Source organism: Pan troglodytes, chromosome 10 (genome assembly GCF_028858775.2).
Source record: "Pan troglodytes isolate AG18354 chromosome 10, NHGRI_mPanTro3-v2.0_pri, whole genome shotgun sequence".
NCBI lineage: Eukaryota > Metazoa > Chordata > Mammalia > Primates > Hominidae > Pan > Pan troglodytes.
In genome coordinates, this window is record NC_072408.2 from 91,870,463 (window position 1) to 91,888,550 (window position 18,088).

The 18,088-nt window shown below is 33.4% G+C and overlaps 1 protein-coding gene across 4 annotated transcripts in view; it reads left to right on the forward strand.

The window, feature by feature from the left end:
- The window catches only part of LRRIQ1 (leucine rich repeats and IQ motif containing 1), a 222,972-nt gene that overhangs the window by 21,671 nt on the left and 183,213 nt on the right, over nt 1-18,088 (forward strand). For all 4 annotated transcript variants that reach the window (XM_016923928.4, XM_016923931.4, XM_016923930.4 and 1 more), the window contains exons 9-10: nt 7,289-7,441; nt 8,775-8,925. In XM_016923928.4, coding sequence (XP_016779417.4) covers nt 7,289-7,441; nt 8,775-8,925 — 304 coding nt within the window. The remainder of the gene's footprint in view (nt 1-7,288; nt 7,442-8,774; nt 8,926-18,088) is intronic.

Consider the following 18,088-nt stretch of genomic DNA (forward strand, 5'->3'; position numbering starts at 1 on the left):
AACATTATTTTGTTTATTCACTCAGCAAATATTCATCTATCCAATAAGATGATCAATATTTATTGGTTGACTAATAAACAAAGAAAACCCAGTCTTTTACGGAGCTTAAACAAATAAATACACACATAAATACGTTATTATGGATCTTGAGAATTGCTGTAAATAAGGCTTCAGAGTATCCTGTGAGAGAATAATAAAATAGTGGGATTTTGAAGATATTTCTGGTATATGAAATAGCAATATAAGAGACGAGAACTGGGACATACACTTTTAAGTGTCTTTTATTTCCTGGGTAATGTATTTGCCACATCTATCAGGTCTGCAGAGCTACATATAGAATCTCTCATCTGCTCTTCTCCAATTTTTTCCTTGCGCATGTTATCTCTGGAATCATGTTTTAGCACTTTTCTTTCTCTAACATATTGCTGCAGGCCTTCCAATATGATAACATTAGCAATTATTTAATTTTCCTCATGAGTATCTGTTAAAGCTAGGCACGAGTGATGGCTTCATGCCTACAGTGTACTTGCTTCAAAAGTGAAAATGAAGTTACAGAAACAGTAGTGTTCCTCCCTTGCTTTGTAGGTCTCTGTTCTGTCCAATGAGAAGGAAGTTAAGATGTGTGAGCCTCTTTCTCCTTGGCATTTCTTCTCCAGCTGACTCTCTGTTCCTTCTTTCGAACGTTTGTCAATTTACATAAAATGATATTAACTCTTTCTTTTACTTCTTAGAGCAAGGCCTGGCAAACTATTAAAATCTATAGAATACCTGAAGCTTTGTAGAAATGTGGATTCTGATTCAATAGGTCTGGTGATCCACCCATTCTCCATTCTTGCAATGATTCTAAATGATGATGTTGGTGCTGGTGAATGGACTAATCTGAGTAGCAGTGTTCTAAAGGGCACCATAATCCTCTCATCCCTTCTTAAAACAACTATCTCAAGCTTTTAATTTGGCTTTGAAGCATCAAATAGGCAGTATAAAGATGAAAAATACATATGAATGTGCCATATAGATGCTAAAATGTTAAGAAAATATCATCTTTTGTTACCAGACAACTCCTGTAAAGATTCTGTTTGGTAGATGGCTTACCATGGTGTCTTTATTCACCACTGTTACTACTGATCCATGGCTCAGTTTCTTTTTGACTTTCTGATCTTTTAGCTTCAAATCTTTGTTCTTATCCTGATCACTCACTGCCATCCTTGGGATGTCCTTCTGGAGATCAACTTAGAAAAGTTTATTGCCTCCCAGTAATGCATTCATTTTGCTTACATTAATCTCTTACTTTGAGACTTCAAGACATAAATCAGATCTTCGTGTTGTTCATACTTCTTTACACATTGCCAGGCAAATAAAGATACTCCTCAAGTTACAATGAAGTTACATCCAGATAAACCTACATAGCTTACAACTGGGCAAAATCATCTGGCAACGTGGTACACTGTAGAGTATTTGTTGTTTACCCTCATGATCATGTGACTGACTGGGAGATGCAGCTCCCTGCCGTTGCCTGACATTGTGAGAAATGATCATACTTTATATTGCTAGCTTGGGAAAAGATCAAAATTCAAAATTTGAAGTATGGTTTCAACTAAATGTCTATTGATCTCACACCATCATAAAATTAAAAAAAAAATTCTACGTTAAACTATCTCTTGTCAGGAACTTTCTGTAATGACTTTCATTACCTGATTATAGGATGGATGAGTGGGGGAATGAATAAATTGATGAATAAAGAATTCCAGTCGAAATATCTAATGTAGAGGACGGGTTGATGGGTGCATCAAACCACCATGGCACGTGGCACGTGTATACCTATATAACAAAACTGCACGTTCTGCACATGTATCCCATGTATACATGTAACCTAAAGTATAATTTAAAAAAAAGAACTGCAATTGAATGTTAATCTTATCTCCTCATTACTACCAGTTTCACAGTTTAGATAAAGTATATCGACTGAAGAGGAAATGAATGTAAAATTATTGAAGTGTAGCTTATTAGACTACTAAGTTCTATGTTAATATTGTTTCTAATTTTATTTCTGCCACTTATGGCTGTGACACCTTATGCAAATGCTTGACCTGTATGAGCCTCAGTTTTGTCTTTCACAAACTGGAACAGCAATATCTATTATATAGGATCATTGAGTTTTAAAATGCTGTATGTAAAGAACATGGCCCAGGGCTTCTAATACCACTTGTCAAATGTGGGTCTCAAGCAAGCAAAGAGAAGGCAAATGGATTGTTTTCGAGGGCTGCTTAATAGCCTGTTTCATCAAAAAAGTTATAAAGTTGAAAATAATAGACCATTGGGTTATATGCAGTAATATCTCAAAAGAGAAGACTAAAGAGCAATAATTATGGGTAATGAATATATTTTTATTTTTTATTTTTAAATGTTTTAACTATTTTTTATTTTTGGCATTTTGCTACTAATGGTAACTTGTATTAAGTAATAACCACCACAAAAAAGGGCACTGAGCTTAAGGATTTTTAAATATTTCTTTATACCATAACGTGAATAATAATATTTTAGCTGCTTATTAACTATTAGATCAAGAAGTCTCACTTCTCTTATACAAAGTAAATTGTAATGAACTGCTATTGGAATAATAGGTGACATACCTGAAATTATTTTGTAGCTGTTTTATTCAAACCACTAATCAAACCTTGGACTCAGTCCCTTTGCAGCTGATTTTTAAAACAATATTATTTTTCCCTGCCAAATAGATTTGAGATTGGACCACTGAATAAATGTTCTGAAAAAGTAAAAAAAAAAATAAAATAGACTTGTTGCTTGCATTACTTTTGTAATTACATTTACCATAGATGACTGACACTTCTTAGGTTGAACTCAAGAATAATTGAGAATAAAATCTCTAAATGTATGTTGCTGAGTTAGGGAATTTTATCTTCAATGGGCTGTAAAGGATTTGGGAAAATACAGATGATTAAGTAGAAAATTGATTTGGAATCTGTTATTAAAATATAATGAGAGTTTCATAGCTTCTATAGGTGGAATAGTTCATTCTCAAGTCATGAGAGTCTGAAAGTATAACTTTTTCAAATGTTTTTACATAATTCTTTATAAGAAAAAGGAAGTAAAGTATGAGAGCTATAAATATAGTTGAGTTTTGCCACAGGCTAGGGAAGTTCATTCATTTATTTATTTTAAGAAACATTTACCCAACACCCATTATGCTCCAATTGCTGTTTTTCTAGTTGACCATACAGTAATGAACACATACGATTACTAATTCTATATTGACCTTAATTTCGAAGCATAAAGTGGTTTTATGTATGTGGCTCCTGTCATACATGTATCCATAATTAATACAAAAATTTATTTTGATCTCATGTATTTGGAAAAATCTGTGGTCGAGTAGGGGACTATATTGCTATACTATAAAGATTTTTTTTAAATGTTCAATGAAAAGAGTTTCAATTAAAGGAGGAAATAGGAAGCTCCTCATATTCAAAAGTAAATACCACTAACAAGGATACTGTAGCAGTTACTTCTGTACTATAATAAGATTAAAGGACAGAAATTGCCACATCATAAATAACTAGAACTTAATTGTGCTCGTATAGTTGATTGAAAGCAACATGTTACTAAATCACACTGAATAATATAAATTATAATGTTGAGTAGCATTTGTTACTATACAGCTGTAATTGTTGAATTTTCAATTCTTAAGTGCTCAATTCTAAATAATGTTTTCATTTTTAGTGTAGAGCCAGTTTTCCAATTACAGAATGTATATCTGTTTGTTACAGATTAACTAGGCAGTATATAGAAGTCATCTCCCTACAAATTGATGAGTATATTTTCTTTCTGAAAAAAATATTAAAAATAAATTTGTTTCAAAATTGCTTTAGATTATGAATAATTGAGACATTCTTAAAATGATTTTGAAACTAGAAGTCTTATTTATCTGAAGTTTTAATTATTGCTTTTGGTACTTAAAATGGAGTGGTCTAATTCCTTTCTTTATATCACCATGAACACATGGTCCTTCAATTTACTTACATAAATATGTAAATTTAAAACTTTTAGTTCAATTTAATGCACAGGAAATGTTCTGTACAAAGAGGAGTTACTGCATTCTAAAATTTTGTACTTTTTCAGTGTTTTTGAAATAATAGTGTTTCCAATTTTAATATAATGTTTTTATAATTTTAAGTATGGTATACACAAGAATATTCCTATCAAGCTAATGATTTTTAACTTTTACTTTAAGTTCAAGGGTACAAACGCAGCTTTGTTATAAAGGTATATTGCATGATGCTGAAGTTTGGAGCATGATTGAACCTGTCACCCAGGTAGTGAGCACAGTACCCAGTAGGTAGTTTTTCGACTCTTGTCCCCTTCCTTTACACCACTTCGTGTTTTCCCCAGTGTCTGTTGTTCCTATTTTTATGTCCTTGTTTACCCAATTTTTAGTTCCCACTTATAAATGAGAATATGTGGTATTTGGTTTTCTGTTTCTGTGTTAGTTGGCTTGGGATAGTGGTTTCCACTTGCAACCATGTTGCTGCGAAAGGCATGATTTCATTTTTTATGGCTATATGTTATTCCAGGCTATATATGTACTACTTTTTTTTTTTTAATCTAATCCACTGTTGATGAGCATCTGGGTTGATTCCATGTCTTTGGTATTGTGAATGGTGCTGCGATGAACATACCGATATATGTGTCTTTTTGGTAGAATGATTTATTTTTCTTTTGATATATATCCAGTAATGGGATAGGTGGGTTGAATGGTGGTTCAACTCTTAGTTCTTTGAAAAATCTCCAAACCGCTTTCCACAGTGGCTTAACTAATTTATATCTCTACCAACAATGAACAGGTGTTCCCTTTTCTCTGTAACCTCACCAACATCTATTATTTTTTGACTTTTTAGCAAAAGCCATTCTAATTGGTGTGAGATGGTATCTCATTGTGGTTTTTATTTGCATTTCTCTGATGAGTCGTGGTGTTGAGCATTTTTTCTTATGTTTGTTGGCCACGTGTATGTCTTCTTTCAAAACATCTCTGTTCATGTTCTTTGCCCACTTCTTCATGGGGTTATTTGCTTTTTACTTGCTGATTTAAGTTCCTTGTAGATGCTGCATATTATATGTTTGTCCGGTGCATAGTCTACAGATTTTTTTTCCCATTCTGTAGGTTGTCTGTTTACTCTTTTAATAGTTTCTCTAGCCGTGCAGAAGCTCTCTAGTTTAATTAGGCCCCACTTGTCAATTTTTGTTTTTGTTGCAATTGCTTTTGAGGACTTAGCCATACATTATTTGCCAAAGGTGACATAAAGAAGGGTATTTCCCATAAAAATTAATTTAAGATAGATGAAAGACTTAAATAGAAGACCTCAAACTATGAAAATCCTACAAAAGCTAATGATTTTATTTAATCTAATTTTTAACTTTTGTGGGTACATAGTAGGTATATATATATTTATGGGATACATGATATATTTTGATTCAGGCATACAATGCATAATAATCACATTATAGTAGATGGGGTATCCATTATCTCAAGTATTTACCCTTTCTTTGTGTTACAAATAATCCAGTTATACTCTTAGTCATTTTAAAATATACAATAAATTATTATTGACTTTAGTCACCCTATTGTGCTATCAAATACTAGATCATATTCATTTATCTTATTATATTTTGTACCCATTCATCATCTCCACTTCCCTCAACCCCACCCCACTACCATTCCAGCCTCTGGTAACCATCATTTGACTTTCTAATCCTATGAGTTCAATTGTTTTATTTTTAGTTCCCACAAATAAGCGAGGATATGCAAAGTTTGTCTATCTGTACTGGTTTATTTCACTTAATGACTTCCAATTTTATCTATATTGTTGCAAATGGCAGGATCTCATTGTTTTTGATGGCTGAATAGTGCTCCATGGTGTATATGTACCACTTTTTCTCTATTCATTTCTCTGTTGATGAACACTTAGGTTGCTTCTAAATCTTGGCTGTTGTGCAGAGTACTGCCATGAAAATGAGGGTACAGATAACTCTTCATTATACTGATTTCATTTCTTTCGGATATATACCTAGCAGCAGTATTGCTGGAACATATGGTAGCTCAGTTGTTTGAGGAATCTCCAAACTGTTCTCCACGGTGGCTGTACTAATTCACATTCCCACCAACAGTGTAAGAGGTTCCCTTTTCTCCACATCCTCTCCAGCATTTGCCTGACTTTTGCACATAAGCCATTTTAACTGGGGTGAGTTGATATCTCATTGTCGTTTTGATTTACATTTATCTGATGATCAGTGATAATAAGCATCTTTTCATATGACTGTTTGCCATTTATATATTTTCTTGAGAAATATCTATTCAGATCTTTTGCCCATTTTAGATTGGATTATGAGACTTTTTCCTATTGAGTTGTTTGAGCTTCTTATATATTCCGGTTACTAATCCCTTGTCAGATGGATAGTTTGCAAGTATTATTCCCTTTCTGTGGACTGTCTCTCCACTTTGTTGATTGTTTCCTTTGCTGTACAGAAGCTTTTTAACTTGATGTAATTCCATTAGTCCATTTTTGCCTTGGTTGCCTGTGTTTGTAGGGTATTACTCAAGAAATATTTGCCCAGTCCTGTGTCCTGGAGAGTTTCCCCAATTAAAAAAATATATTATCAGTTTCATAGTTTGGGGTCTTAGATTTAAGTATGTTTAATCTATTTTAATTTGATTTTTGTGTGTGGTAAGAGATGGGGGTCTAGTTTCATTTTTCTGCATATGGATATCCAGTGTTTTCCAGCACCATTATTGAAGAGGCTGGCCTTTCTCCAATGTATGTTCTTGGCACCTTTGTCGAAAATGAGTTAACTGTAGATGTATGAATTTGTTTTTGCGTTCTCTGTGCTGTTTCATTGGTCTGTGTGTCTGTTTTTATGCCAGTACCATGCTGTTTTGATTACTACAGCTGTGTAGTATAATTTGAAGTCCATACCACTTTAAAAATAAAAAATTGGTGAAAACTCAGGGAGTGAGCTAATACATGATTATGTTGTTGCTTTTATGTATCTTACCTTTGGACTTGAATTTGTCATAGATGATTGCAATATTTTGTCCTTGTATGTGGGGAACAAAAGAGGCCAGATAGCTTAACAAATTGAGTTGTTAATAAATGTAGGCTTCAACATGTAGTATTACTTTTCTTAAATGAATTTTCTAAACAGTTTTGTAAGGCTAATATTGTTTATATTCAGTTTTGTTAAATAACACTACACACTCCAATTTTCTTGGTTCCTCTAGGTTACAACAGTTACATTTCAAGATTTGCCAGGCTGTGTTCTCTCCACACTGGCAGAGTGTACAAATCTTCAGTTTCTATACCTTCGACGCTGTGGATTAACTTCTTTGCACAGCCTGAGTAATTGTAAAAAACTTAAGTACATTGATGCACAGGTATGCTCTCTGCCCTACTGTTATTTATTTTATAATAAAATATAAAATGGATTTATGTTTACATTTCAGAAATGACACTTTTGAAGAAACAATTACTAAACTAACCTGTAACTCAGAGCCTGAAGAGATCAGGTGGTATGGTAAAGTTTTGAGAAGCAGAGAGGGAAGTTTATTGGATGATACAACCTAAAATGACCTATCTCTTTTTGTAGCTAATATGGTTATTGTTTTCATTACTTTTGCTGCACAACAAATGATTATATTACTTAGTAGTTTAAACCAACAACTATCCTATTTGTTCATGGGTCTGTGGGCCATTAATTTGACTAAACTTGGCTGGGCATTTTTTCTGATTTCTATTATATTTACTGGCTCTCTTATGTAACTGCAGTGAGATGGAAGCTAGAGCTAGAATGTCCTAAATCACTTACCTTATACGTCTGCTGCCTTGGCAGGATTGTCCGGAAGATGGGAATCTCTCTAGTTATCTGGGGCTTCTTTCCAGGGTGCTTATAGGGTATTACTCAAGAGCAGGATCTGAAGAGTGAGTGTTCCTAAAAGACATGCTGCAGTATGCAAGTGCTTATAAAACATCTGCTTACATCATGTTGGCTAATGTTTTATTGGCTAAGCCCTGAGGTCATGTGGAAGGGGACCATATGGATATGCGAATATTGGTTTCTGATGTGTACTGGGAGCTACCAAGGTAACAGTCTATTAAAATCTATCCTCTGGCTTATAATGATTCACATCTTTCCCACATGCAAAATGCATTCATATCCCAAATACACCAAAGTATCATTAACTTAAGGCATCAGGCTCAAGCTCAAAGCACAGGCTTTTCTCATCTAAATCAGATCCAGGTGGAGATGAGGCTCACCAGGTCCAGTTCCTTGGATGCATCCACTGAGGTGAAGCCCTCTCAACTCAGATATCTGCAATCTAAAATTAAAAATTATCTACTGCCACCCCACATACAATGGTGAGACAGGGCCTGATTAACAACAATAGCCATTCCCATTCAAGATGGGAGAAACAAGAATGACAATATATTAACTTTTTAAAATTTATATTGTTTAAAATACTTGTTATCCTCTGTATTTTCTGTATTTTAAAACAATAATATTTAATATATTAAAAATTAATTATTTATTAGTTTACCTAATATTTTCATCCAAATAGTATAACAGTTTGCAGGGTTATCTTAGAAGTTAAAGATTCAGATATTAATTTGGAGATCCTATCTCATCTTTCTTTCCTCTTTTTGAAAGCTTTAAATAGTTCATTACTAAGCCATTGAAATAAAACTAATTACATTTGTTCTTTGCTTCAGGAAAACCATATTGAGGCTATTGAGTGTGAAAATTTGGAAAATCTCTGTGTTGTTCTTCTTAATAAAAATCAACTGACTTCTCTTCATGGTTTGGATGGCTGTACTAATATTCAATGTCTTGAACTTTCACATAATAAAATTACTCGAATTGGTAAGAACAATGAAATTTTAATATTTAAAGATATATTTCTCATAATTTATTGTGTTTTATTTATTCCTTTTTAGGAGTAGGCCACCATCACAAATCTGCATATTTTATTTATGTTATACTTTTAAAATTTTAGATTAAAAAAATAAAATTACTTTTAATGTCTATAAAAGGAATATGCTCTTCCACCACTGGCAACTCTGTAGTTCTTAGCAGCCCCCTAAGTTAGTATATTTACTTCTCTGTTTCTTTTCCTACAACCAATAGTAATTTGAGCTCTATGGGAATATAACAACTTGATATTGTGCCATGATATTTTTATGGATCATCTGCTTCCCAGATGCCTCAGCAATTGTTGTAACTATTTGCTGGTAAACCTTTTTCATCACCACTCTCATTAGCACATACATCACTTGGACTTATCTTTCCTTCTTTAGATAAAGTTGCTAAAACCACATGAAAGATTCATCAGGCTGCATCTCCCTAAACTTCTCAGTCCCTCCAGAGCTATATCTACATGTAACTATATTGACTTCCTTCCTTATATCTTATAATTTATATAGGTAGCAATGAAAATCTCTTTTCTTACTTAAAGACCAGTCCTTTTATTTTTTGTTTTAGCAATTTTTTTTGTGGACCCAACTTTTATCTTTTATTTTTTATTTATTTATTTATATTTTTGATATGGTCTTGCTATGTTGCCCAGGCATGTCTCGAACTCCTGGACTCAACGGATTTGCCCACCTCAGTTTCCCGAGTACTGGGACTACAGACATGTACCACTACAGTCAACTAGTCCAATTTTTATAAATATTCCCATCAGCCCGTCAAGACCTTACTCCATTATTTTACATCAGCCTTCTGTCAAAGTGTTTCTATTGCTGTGTCCTTTCTCTCACATTTCTAAATGAAATTAAAACAAAAGAGAAAATGAAAAAAAAGAAAACCTTTCCTCTTAACCTCACATTGAGTTCTGTCGTTGCCTCCCATCTCTTCTTCCCCTTTATTGTCAAGTTTTGGGAAAGAAAGAATGTTTTGTGTTTGCTTTTACCTCTTATCACCCAACTTCCCTCTTCTACCCACTGAAATGCGACTCAGGTTACTTCTGCATTATTGCCAGTGTGATGATGCTGAAATAAAAATTGTATTATTCACCTCCTGGCTTGATTTCTTCTATTGTTTTTTATTATTTAATTCATGATGAAATTCTCAAGGGCCTTGGTAGAGGCTTAATAATGGTTAATGAACAATCAAGTATCGCCAAAAAGTTGGGAACTGGATTAAAATTTTACTTTGATATGGGACAGATGGCTGAAATATTGGGCTCCCAGAGGATACCATACTGTCCACCTTTTCAGTCCTATAATCATTGGAAAGTCTAATCTCGACTGAAATATCAGAGTAGAAAGGGTGTAGATAGAGGAATAGAAATAAGCTTAATTTCTGTGTTTAGTCCTGGTTATACTATTAGTTTTGCTTGTTTGTGTATATTTTGTTTTTTCTTCTTTTATTGTGGAAAATTTCAAACATTTATAAATGTACAATAATACATAGAAATTCCATATAACCATTAGTTATATTAAACATTTGCTTCATCTTTACTTTTTTGGGGTTTTGATTTCATTTTTTTCTTTCATAAAGGAGATCCCCAGACCATGTAATTCCATTCCTTCATACTTCAGGAGACAGTTTTGAATAATATGGCCGTCTCTTACTTAACCCCATTGCATTATAACACCTAATGGAATTAATAATGAATCCTTGTATCAACTGATAGCACGTAATCAAATTTTTCTAATTTTCTAAGTGTCTGGGTTTATTGGAATCATAACATCAATGAGTATATATTACATTTATCTAGGTCTTTGAAGTCCCTTTAAATCTGCAGCAGTCCTCACGGCTTTTTTTTTTTTCCATTCCGTTGATATGTTGCAGAACCTGTGTGAATTGTCTTACAGAATGTCCTGCCTCAGGCTTTGTCCATTTACTTTTTTTAATTTCAATGAAATTGTTTCATTAAGCCCTGTATTTTCTTATTTATTTATTTATTTAATTTTATTATTATTATACTTTAAGTTTTAGGGTACATGTACACAACGTGCAGGTTTGTTACATATGTATACATGTGCCATGTTGGTGTGCTGCACCCATTAACTCGTCATTTAGCATTAGGTATACCTCCTAATGCTATCCCTCCCCCCTCCCCCCACCTCACAACAGTCCCCGGTGTGTGATGTTCCCCACCCTGTGTCCATGTGTTCTCATTGTTCAATTCCCACCTGTGAGTGAGAACATGCGGTGTTTGGTTTTTCGTCCTTGCAATAGTTTGCTGAGAATGATGGTTTCCAGTTTCATCCATGTCCCCACAAAGGACATGAACCCATCATTTTTTATGGCTGCATAGTATTCCATGGTGTATATGTGCCACATTTTCTTAATCCAGTCTATCGTTGTTGTACATTTAGGTTGGTTCCAAGTCTTTGCTATTGTGAATAGTGCCGCAATAAACATACGTGTGCATGTGTCTTTATAACAGCATGATTTATAATCCTTTGGGTATATACCTAGTAATGGGATGGCTGGGTCAAACGGTATTTCTAGTTCTAGATCCCTGAGGAATCGCCACACTGACTTCCACAATGGTTGAACTAGTTTACAGTCCCACCAACAGCGTAAAAGTGTTCCTATTTCTCCACATCCTCTCCAGCACCTGTTGTTTCCTGACTTTTTAATGATCGCCATTCTAACTGGTGTGAGATGGTATCTCATTGTGATTTTGATTTGCATTTCTCTGATGGCCAGTGATGATGAGCATTTTTTCATGTGTTTTTTGGCTGCATAAATGTCTTCTTTTGAGAAGTGTCTTCATATCCTTCGCCTACTTTTTGATGGGGTTGTTTGTTTTTTTCTTGTGAGTTTGTTGGAGTTCATTGTAGATTCTGGATATTAGCCCTTTGTCAGATGAGTAGGTTGCAAACATTTTCTCCCATTCTGTAGGTTGCCTGTTCACTCTGATGGTAGTTTCTTTTGCTGTGCAGAAGCTCTTTAGTTTAATTAGATCCCATTTGTCAATTTTGGCTTTTGTTGCCATTGCTTTTGGTGTTTTAGACATGAAGTCCTTGCCCATGCCTATGTCCTGAATGGTATTGCCTAGGTTTTCTTCAAGATGGATTAAAGACTTAAATGTTAGACCTAAAACCATAAGCTCTGTATTTTCTATAAATTGAAGTTGGTTAAAAACGGTTTGATTAAGTTAAAAAGTAAGCTGCTTTGGCGGGAATTCTTCATAGGTGGTGTTCTGTGTTTTATATTTGATTGCATCCTCAGTCATACAGTATTTGACGATTTACTTTTAGTGATGCTACACTTGAGTGTTTGGTGTAGCTGATGATAGCCTAAACGCTCCATTATAAAGCTCGCCATCAACCTTTCATCTAATGTTCATCCGTTAATTAATATGACCTGGATCAATTAATGCAGCAGAGGATGTGATTTGTGAATTTTCTATTTGATCATTTCTTCCACAGCCTTTAAGCTGGAATTCTTTAATCAATTAGAACTATTTTGTTATCCTGAAATGGTTTGTAGCAGAATGACAGGGCTAAATGCTTACTATTGTATTGAGAAATTCTTAAAGTCTTAGTGACTCTAGTTACTTTCAGTGGTGCCAACTTGTTTTTTGTTTGTTTGTTTAGTTTGTTTTACTACTTGTTCTACCTTTCTCTCTCTCTCTCAATATTCTTATGAAAATATACATTTTTACAGCTCAGAATATTTCAGTCAGTTGCTCTGTTATTCGTTTTGATACTCTAATTGTTTTGTATTGTGAACTTGAATTGAGGATAGCAAATATGCTTTAGACTTACAGCTGTATTCATTTTTTCTTCCACTATATTCCTTGGTTTATGGCAACATTAATATAACCATGTGCCATATCTTATCCATAAAATAGCTTCAAAACAACAATGCCGCTATTACTATTTATAATATAGCTTACTAATTTTAAGATTTATTTACATTTTTTGTCCTTGCACTATCCCAAACAGATATGATTAAAATAGTATGTTATAAAATCATTTGAAATAGTTTATCTTTGGGATTAGATTATAAATTGATAATTTAGTTTGCTAAATTAATTTGATAAATTAATTCACTTTTCCCATTTGATTGTGTTTAACTTTTATATGTAACACAGATTCATGATTCCAAGATGAAAACTACATTAAAAAAGCATACTCAAGATATTGTGCATTAGTCCGTCCTTTTCACTCTTCTCTCCCATTTACTCTTATATGTGGAATTTTTGAATAATATGTACATATATAATACGTAAAACATATATATGTGTGCATCTATATATATGCACATATCTAAGGAAATACATGTTATGTATGCTAATCCTCTCACAAAATGTAGCATATTTTAAGTACTGTTCTTTGTCTTGCTTTTTTTACTTAACAACATGTTATGGAACTTATAATTATTTTTCCATAGCTACTTAATATACTATTGTGTGAAATGAGCAGAGTTTTCCTATTTTTGCCTTGCTGATGGATATTGAATGGTTTCCAATCTTCCATATTACCATAATGAATATGACATCTATTTAATTTCATATTTGATCAGATATATCTTCAGGTTAATTTCCTGCAATTTGTATCAATGGGTCAAAAGATACCTATAATTTAGGAAGATAGTGTCAGACTCCCTTTATATATATTGTGCCTATTCTCATGCTGCTGATAAAGACATAGCTGAGAATGGGTGATTTATAAAGGAAAGAGGTTTAATAGACTCACAGTTCCACATGGCTGGGGCCTCAAAATCATGGAGGAAGACAATGCAAGAGCAAAGGGATGTCTTACATGGTGGCAGGCCAAAGGGCTTGTGCAGGGGAACTCCCATTTTTAAAACCATCAGATCTTGTGAGACTTATTCACTACCACAAGAACAGTATGGAGGAAACTTCTCCCATGATTCAGTTATCTCCACCTGGCCTGCCCTTGACGTGTGGGGATTATTACAATTCAAGGTGAGATTTGGGTGGGGACACAACCAAACCATATCATTGCCATTTAGTACTTTTACCACAAATGCATGGTAATACTAGTTTCTTGGCTTTTTCTTTTCTGTTTATTATGCTGTTCTTTTCTATTTTGAGTTAAATATTTAATACAATTATTTTTAAATTTTTTCAATCGTATTGACATACTTAAATCTATAGATTTTCCTCTGAGCAATGCTTATTCTGTAACTTGTGACATGTAGATATTTTCATCATTTTCATAATTTTAGGGTTTTTAAAAATCTTTTACCTAAGATTTAAAATTTCCATACAGAAAGGTCATTTTTTTGGTGATTCTTTTTAGTTTTATTGCTTTATAGCCGGAGAATAATTTTTGTGCTATTTCTGTTTTTGGAACTTATTTTGGCTGTCTTGCTAATCTAATATGTGGTCAATTTTCATGAATGTTTTAGGTGTACTTGAAAAGGAGGCAGGGTTTTTTATTATTGGGATAAAGAGTTTATTTTGTATGTGTAAGATCTACCTTACTGATAATTTTTTTAAAGGTGATCTGTTTGCTTGATTTACTTTGGACTGAGGAAGTTGCCTGTGAATTTGCCTGTTATTGATTTGTCGTTAATCAGCCTTTTTTTTTTTTTGGTAAATCCTTTGGTTTCTGTTTTGTGAATGTTACTGCCGTGCAATTTTATAAATGTCTTATCTTTTTCGTAAATTTTAGCTTTGACTATTATGTTTTTTTCATTCTCTCTTTGATGCCTTTGAAACTAAATTCTACCTTGTCCGATATGGTTTATTTTTATTTTTGTTTGCCTACCTGGCCATCTTTTTTATTTTTAACCTTTTGAATCAAGTTTAGACATTTATTTTTATACAGTATAGATTTAGGTTTTATTTTTTGCTCCAGGTTTAAATTTTTTTCTCATATAAGCTATAACCACTTGCATTTATTAATTCATCTTATATATTTGGTCTTAATTCTGTCATCCTACTCAGGATATTCCTTCTTTCTGGAAGAAAACCTTGTTGACAATACAGGGTTCTGCCATCACTTGGGCACCTCCACTTCTTACTTATCCCTCGCACAAGTCTGGATTCCAACTGGATTATGTTGGTCCTGGATACCTATTACCTCACTTACAAAAAATTCAGATTGTAATTTCCTTATCTCCCACTTATACTGGAATTGTATGTTGTGTTTATTTTTTATTTTGTTACTCTTTATGGATTTCTAGAGGAGGTATGGGGAGGGTTGGATCTAGGCAGTCACCATCATCTCCTTTATTTTTTTAAATATAGGTAAAATATAGCTGTTTTCACAAAATAAGCTTTATTTTGCAAACATTTCAAGGCACACTTTTGAAAATATAACATATAATATGCTTTAATGTGTTTATTTGCCCACGTTCTTGTGCTGCCTGCTTTGGATTACTATGACTTCTTCCATATGGAAATGCTGATAGTTTTGACACAAATATTTTTACTTTAAAATTTTAGTTTAAAATAATTTTGTTGTTGTTGGAGTGAAGGCAAGTGCATTGATAATGTATGTTACTATATTGGCACACACTGAAGCAAACTTTAAAAAGAAAAGAAAGGCTGTTTGTAAAAAAAGAAATGCTTGAATTCCCATTTACTTCATTTTCATTGCCAGCAGTGCTGTACGAATTTTTTTGGTAAGTAGTGGATTTCCTGGGATAGGATATCAGCAAGATTTATGTGAAAACTGCCATAGTATTAATTGATAAACCTGAGATATCTCTGTGCATGCAGTACAGAGCAAACAAGGTAAAAGACTTCTTTGGTGTCTGTTGGGTACAATGAAAACACTGTATTTATTGAGTGTGAGAATAGTATACATGAGAAAGTAGATTTTCTGAAGAGCAGTTGGAGCCTGTTTTTCATCTTCAGGAAATGCTTAGAGATTCTGGTTGAGCTAAGTGAAAAGCATAGATTTTGTCTTTCAGTGATATATTGATGCTAAGAACTCTTATGAAGGGAGACAAAGATAGATTTGTGTTTGTAAGTTAGTGAGTTACTATTCCATGCTATAATATTTCTTAAGGAGGTGAAATAAAATTGGAAGCAATACCACAATATTTCACATTGATAGTTTCAAGTTTAATTTGTTTCTAATTCTTACTGTGCTATAGTTATCACAGTAGTTAATATGTAATGTTAACTATATTCTTTTTATTAGAAAATATTAATGTACATATTTATTTGGTTGATACTATTTGCATTTAAGTGAATGAGAATAGTGAATGTGTCAATCTTTTTAAGGCAATTTATTTGAAATTAGTTATGAATGTTTTCCATTCTAATTAAACTATGCAATTGTAAAAACAAAAATATAACATGAAATATTCATACCAGTTTTATTTTATTTTTTAATTTTTATTTTTGTGGGTACATAGTAGGTGTATATATTTATGGGATACATGTGATGTTTTGACATAGGCATGCAATGTGAAATAATCATATCATGGAAAATGGGGTATCTATCCCCTCAAAGATTTATCCTTTGTTTCTACAAACAAATTACAATCTTTTAGTTATATTAAAATGTAAAATTAAGTTATTATTAACTATCATGCTGTTGTGCTATCAGATAGTAGGTCTTATTCATTCATTCTGTTTTTTTTATACATATATACATTAAGCAAGCATCCCCAACTCCTCCCAGCCCCTTACTACCTTTCCCAGCTTCTGGTAACATCCTTCTACTCTCTATTTTATGACCAATTTTAAATAAGAAAATCTTTCATGTTGTCCTTTGTTTGAAATTTCCCATAAGTAAATTTAAGGCAAAATTGGTAAAACTGTGTTTTCTATATGAGATGTGGCAAAAAATATATTGAATGAATGTTGCCACATGATTGTTAAAGTTTATAAAATGGTTCATGGAAAACCTTTAGTCCTTTGAGTCAGTATTTTTCAGTTAGTTTTTAAAGTAAGAATAGCCAAAGCAAATGAAAAACAGGGGATTTATAACTTAAAATCTAGTTTTCTTTATTTCTCTTATTTTATGTTGAATTTCATTGACTTTCTAGCAGAAAATTTTGAAACTAAATTAATTTTGAATAAATCCATATTTGAAAAAAGTTATTTTATACATTTTATTTACATAAAAATACAATTAAGTGTTATACAGTAATAGATAGCTTTCTTACCAATAGGTATTTAAGTGCTTTATACAAATTAACTCATTTGCTTTTCACATCACTGGCATGAGTTAGGTACTATTAAATATTTTCGGCTGGGCACAGTGGCTCACGCTTATAATCCTAGCACTTTGGGAGGCCTAAGAGGGAGTATCACTTAAGGCCAGGAGTTCAAGACCAAACTGGGCAACATAGTGGGGCCCTGCCTCTACAATTTTTTTTTATTAGCTAGGTGTATTAGGCCATTTATGCCTTCCTATAAAGAAATACCCAAGACTAGGTAAAAGAAAAGAGGTTTAATTGGCTCATGGTTCTGCAGGCTTTACAGGAAGCATGGTACTGACATCTGCTTGGCTTCTAGAGAGGCCTCAGGAAGCTTACAATCATGGCAGAAGGCGAAGCTGGTGCAGGCACGTTGCAAGCAAAAGCAGGAGCAAGGGAGACAGAATGTGGTGGTGGTGGGGATATTGCCATACACTTTTAAATAACCAGATCTTGTGAGAACTCTATCTCCAAGACAACACCAAGCCCTGATGGATCCCCCCCACCCCAATCATGATCCAAACACCTCCCAGCAGGCTCCACCTCCAGCATTGAGGATTAGAATTCCACATGAGATCTGGACAGGGACAAATATCCAAACTGTATCACTGAGTATGGTGGCATGCTCCTGCATTCCCTGCTACTCGGGAGGCTGAGTTGAGAGGAATTCATGAGACTGCAGTGAACTGTGATCATGCCACTGCACTCCAGGCTGGGTGATAAAGAGAAACCTTGTCTCAAAAAAAAAAAAAAAATTCTGACCCCACCAGATAAGAAAACTGAGACACAAAGAAGTAGAGTAGATTATCTAAAATTACACAGCTAGTAAATGATAGAGACAGGATTTGAAACTCAGCAGTCTATCTCTAGTGCCTAATTTTTAAATTACCTTATTCTTCTATTCTTCTACTTTTTAAATAAATATACATTTAATAAT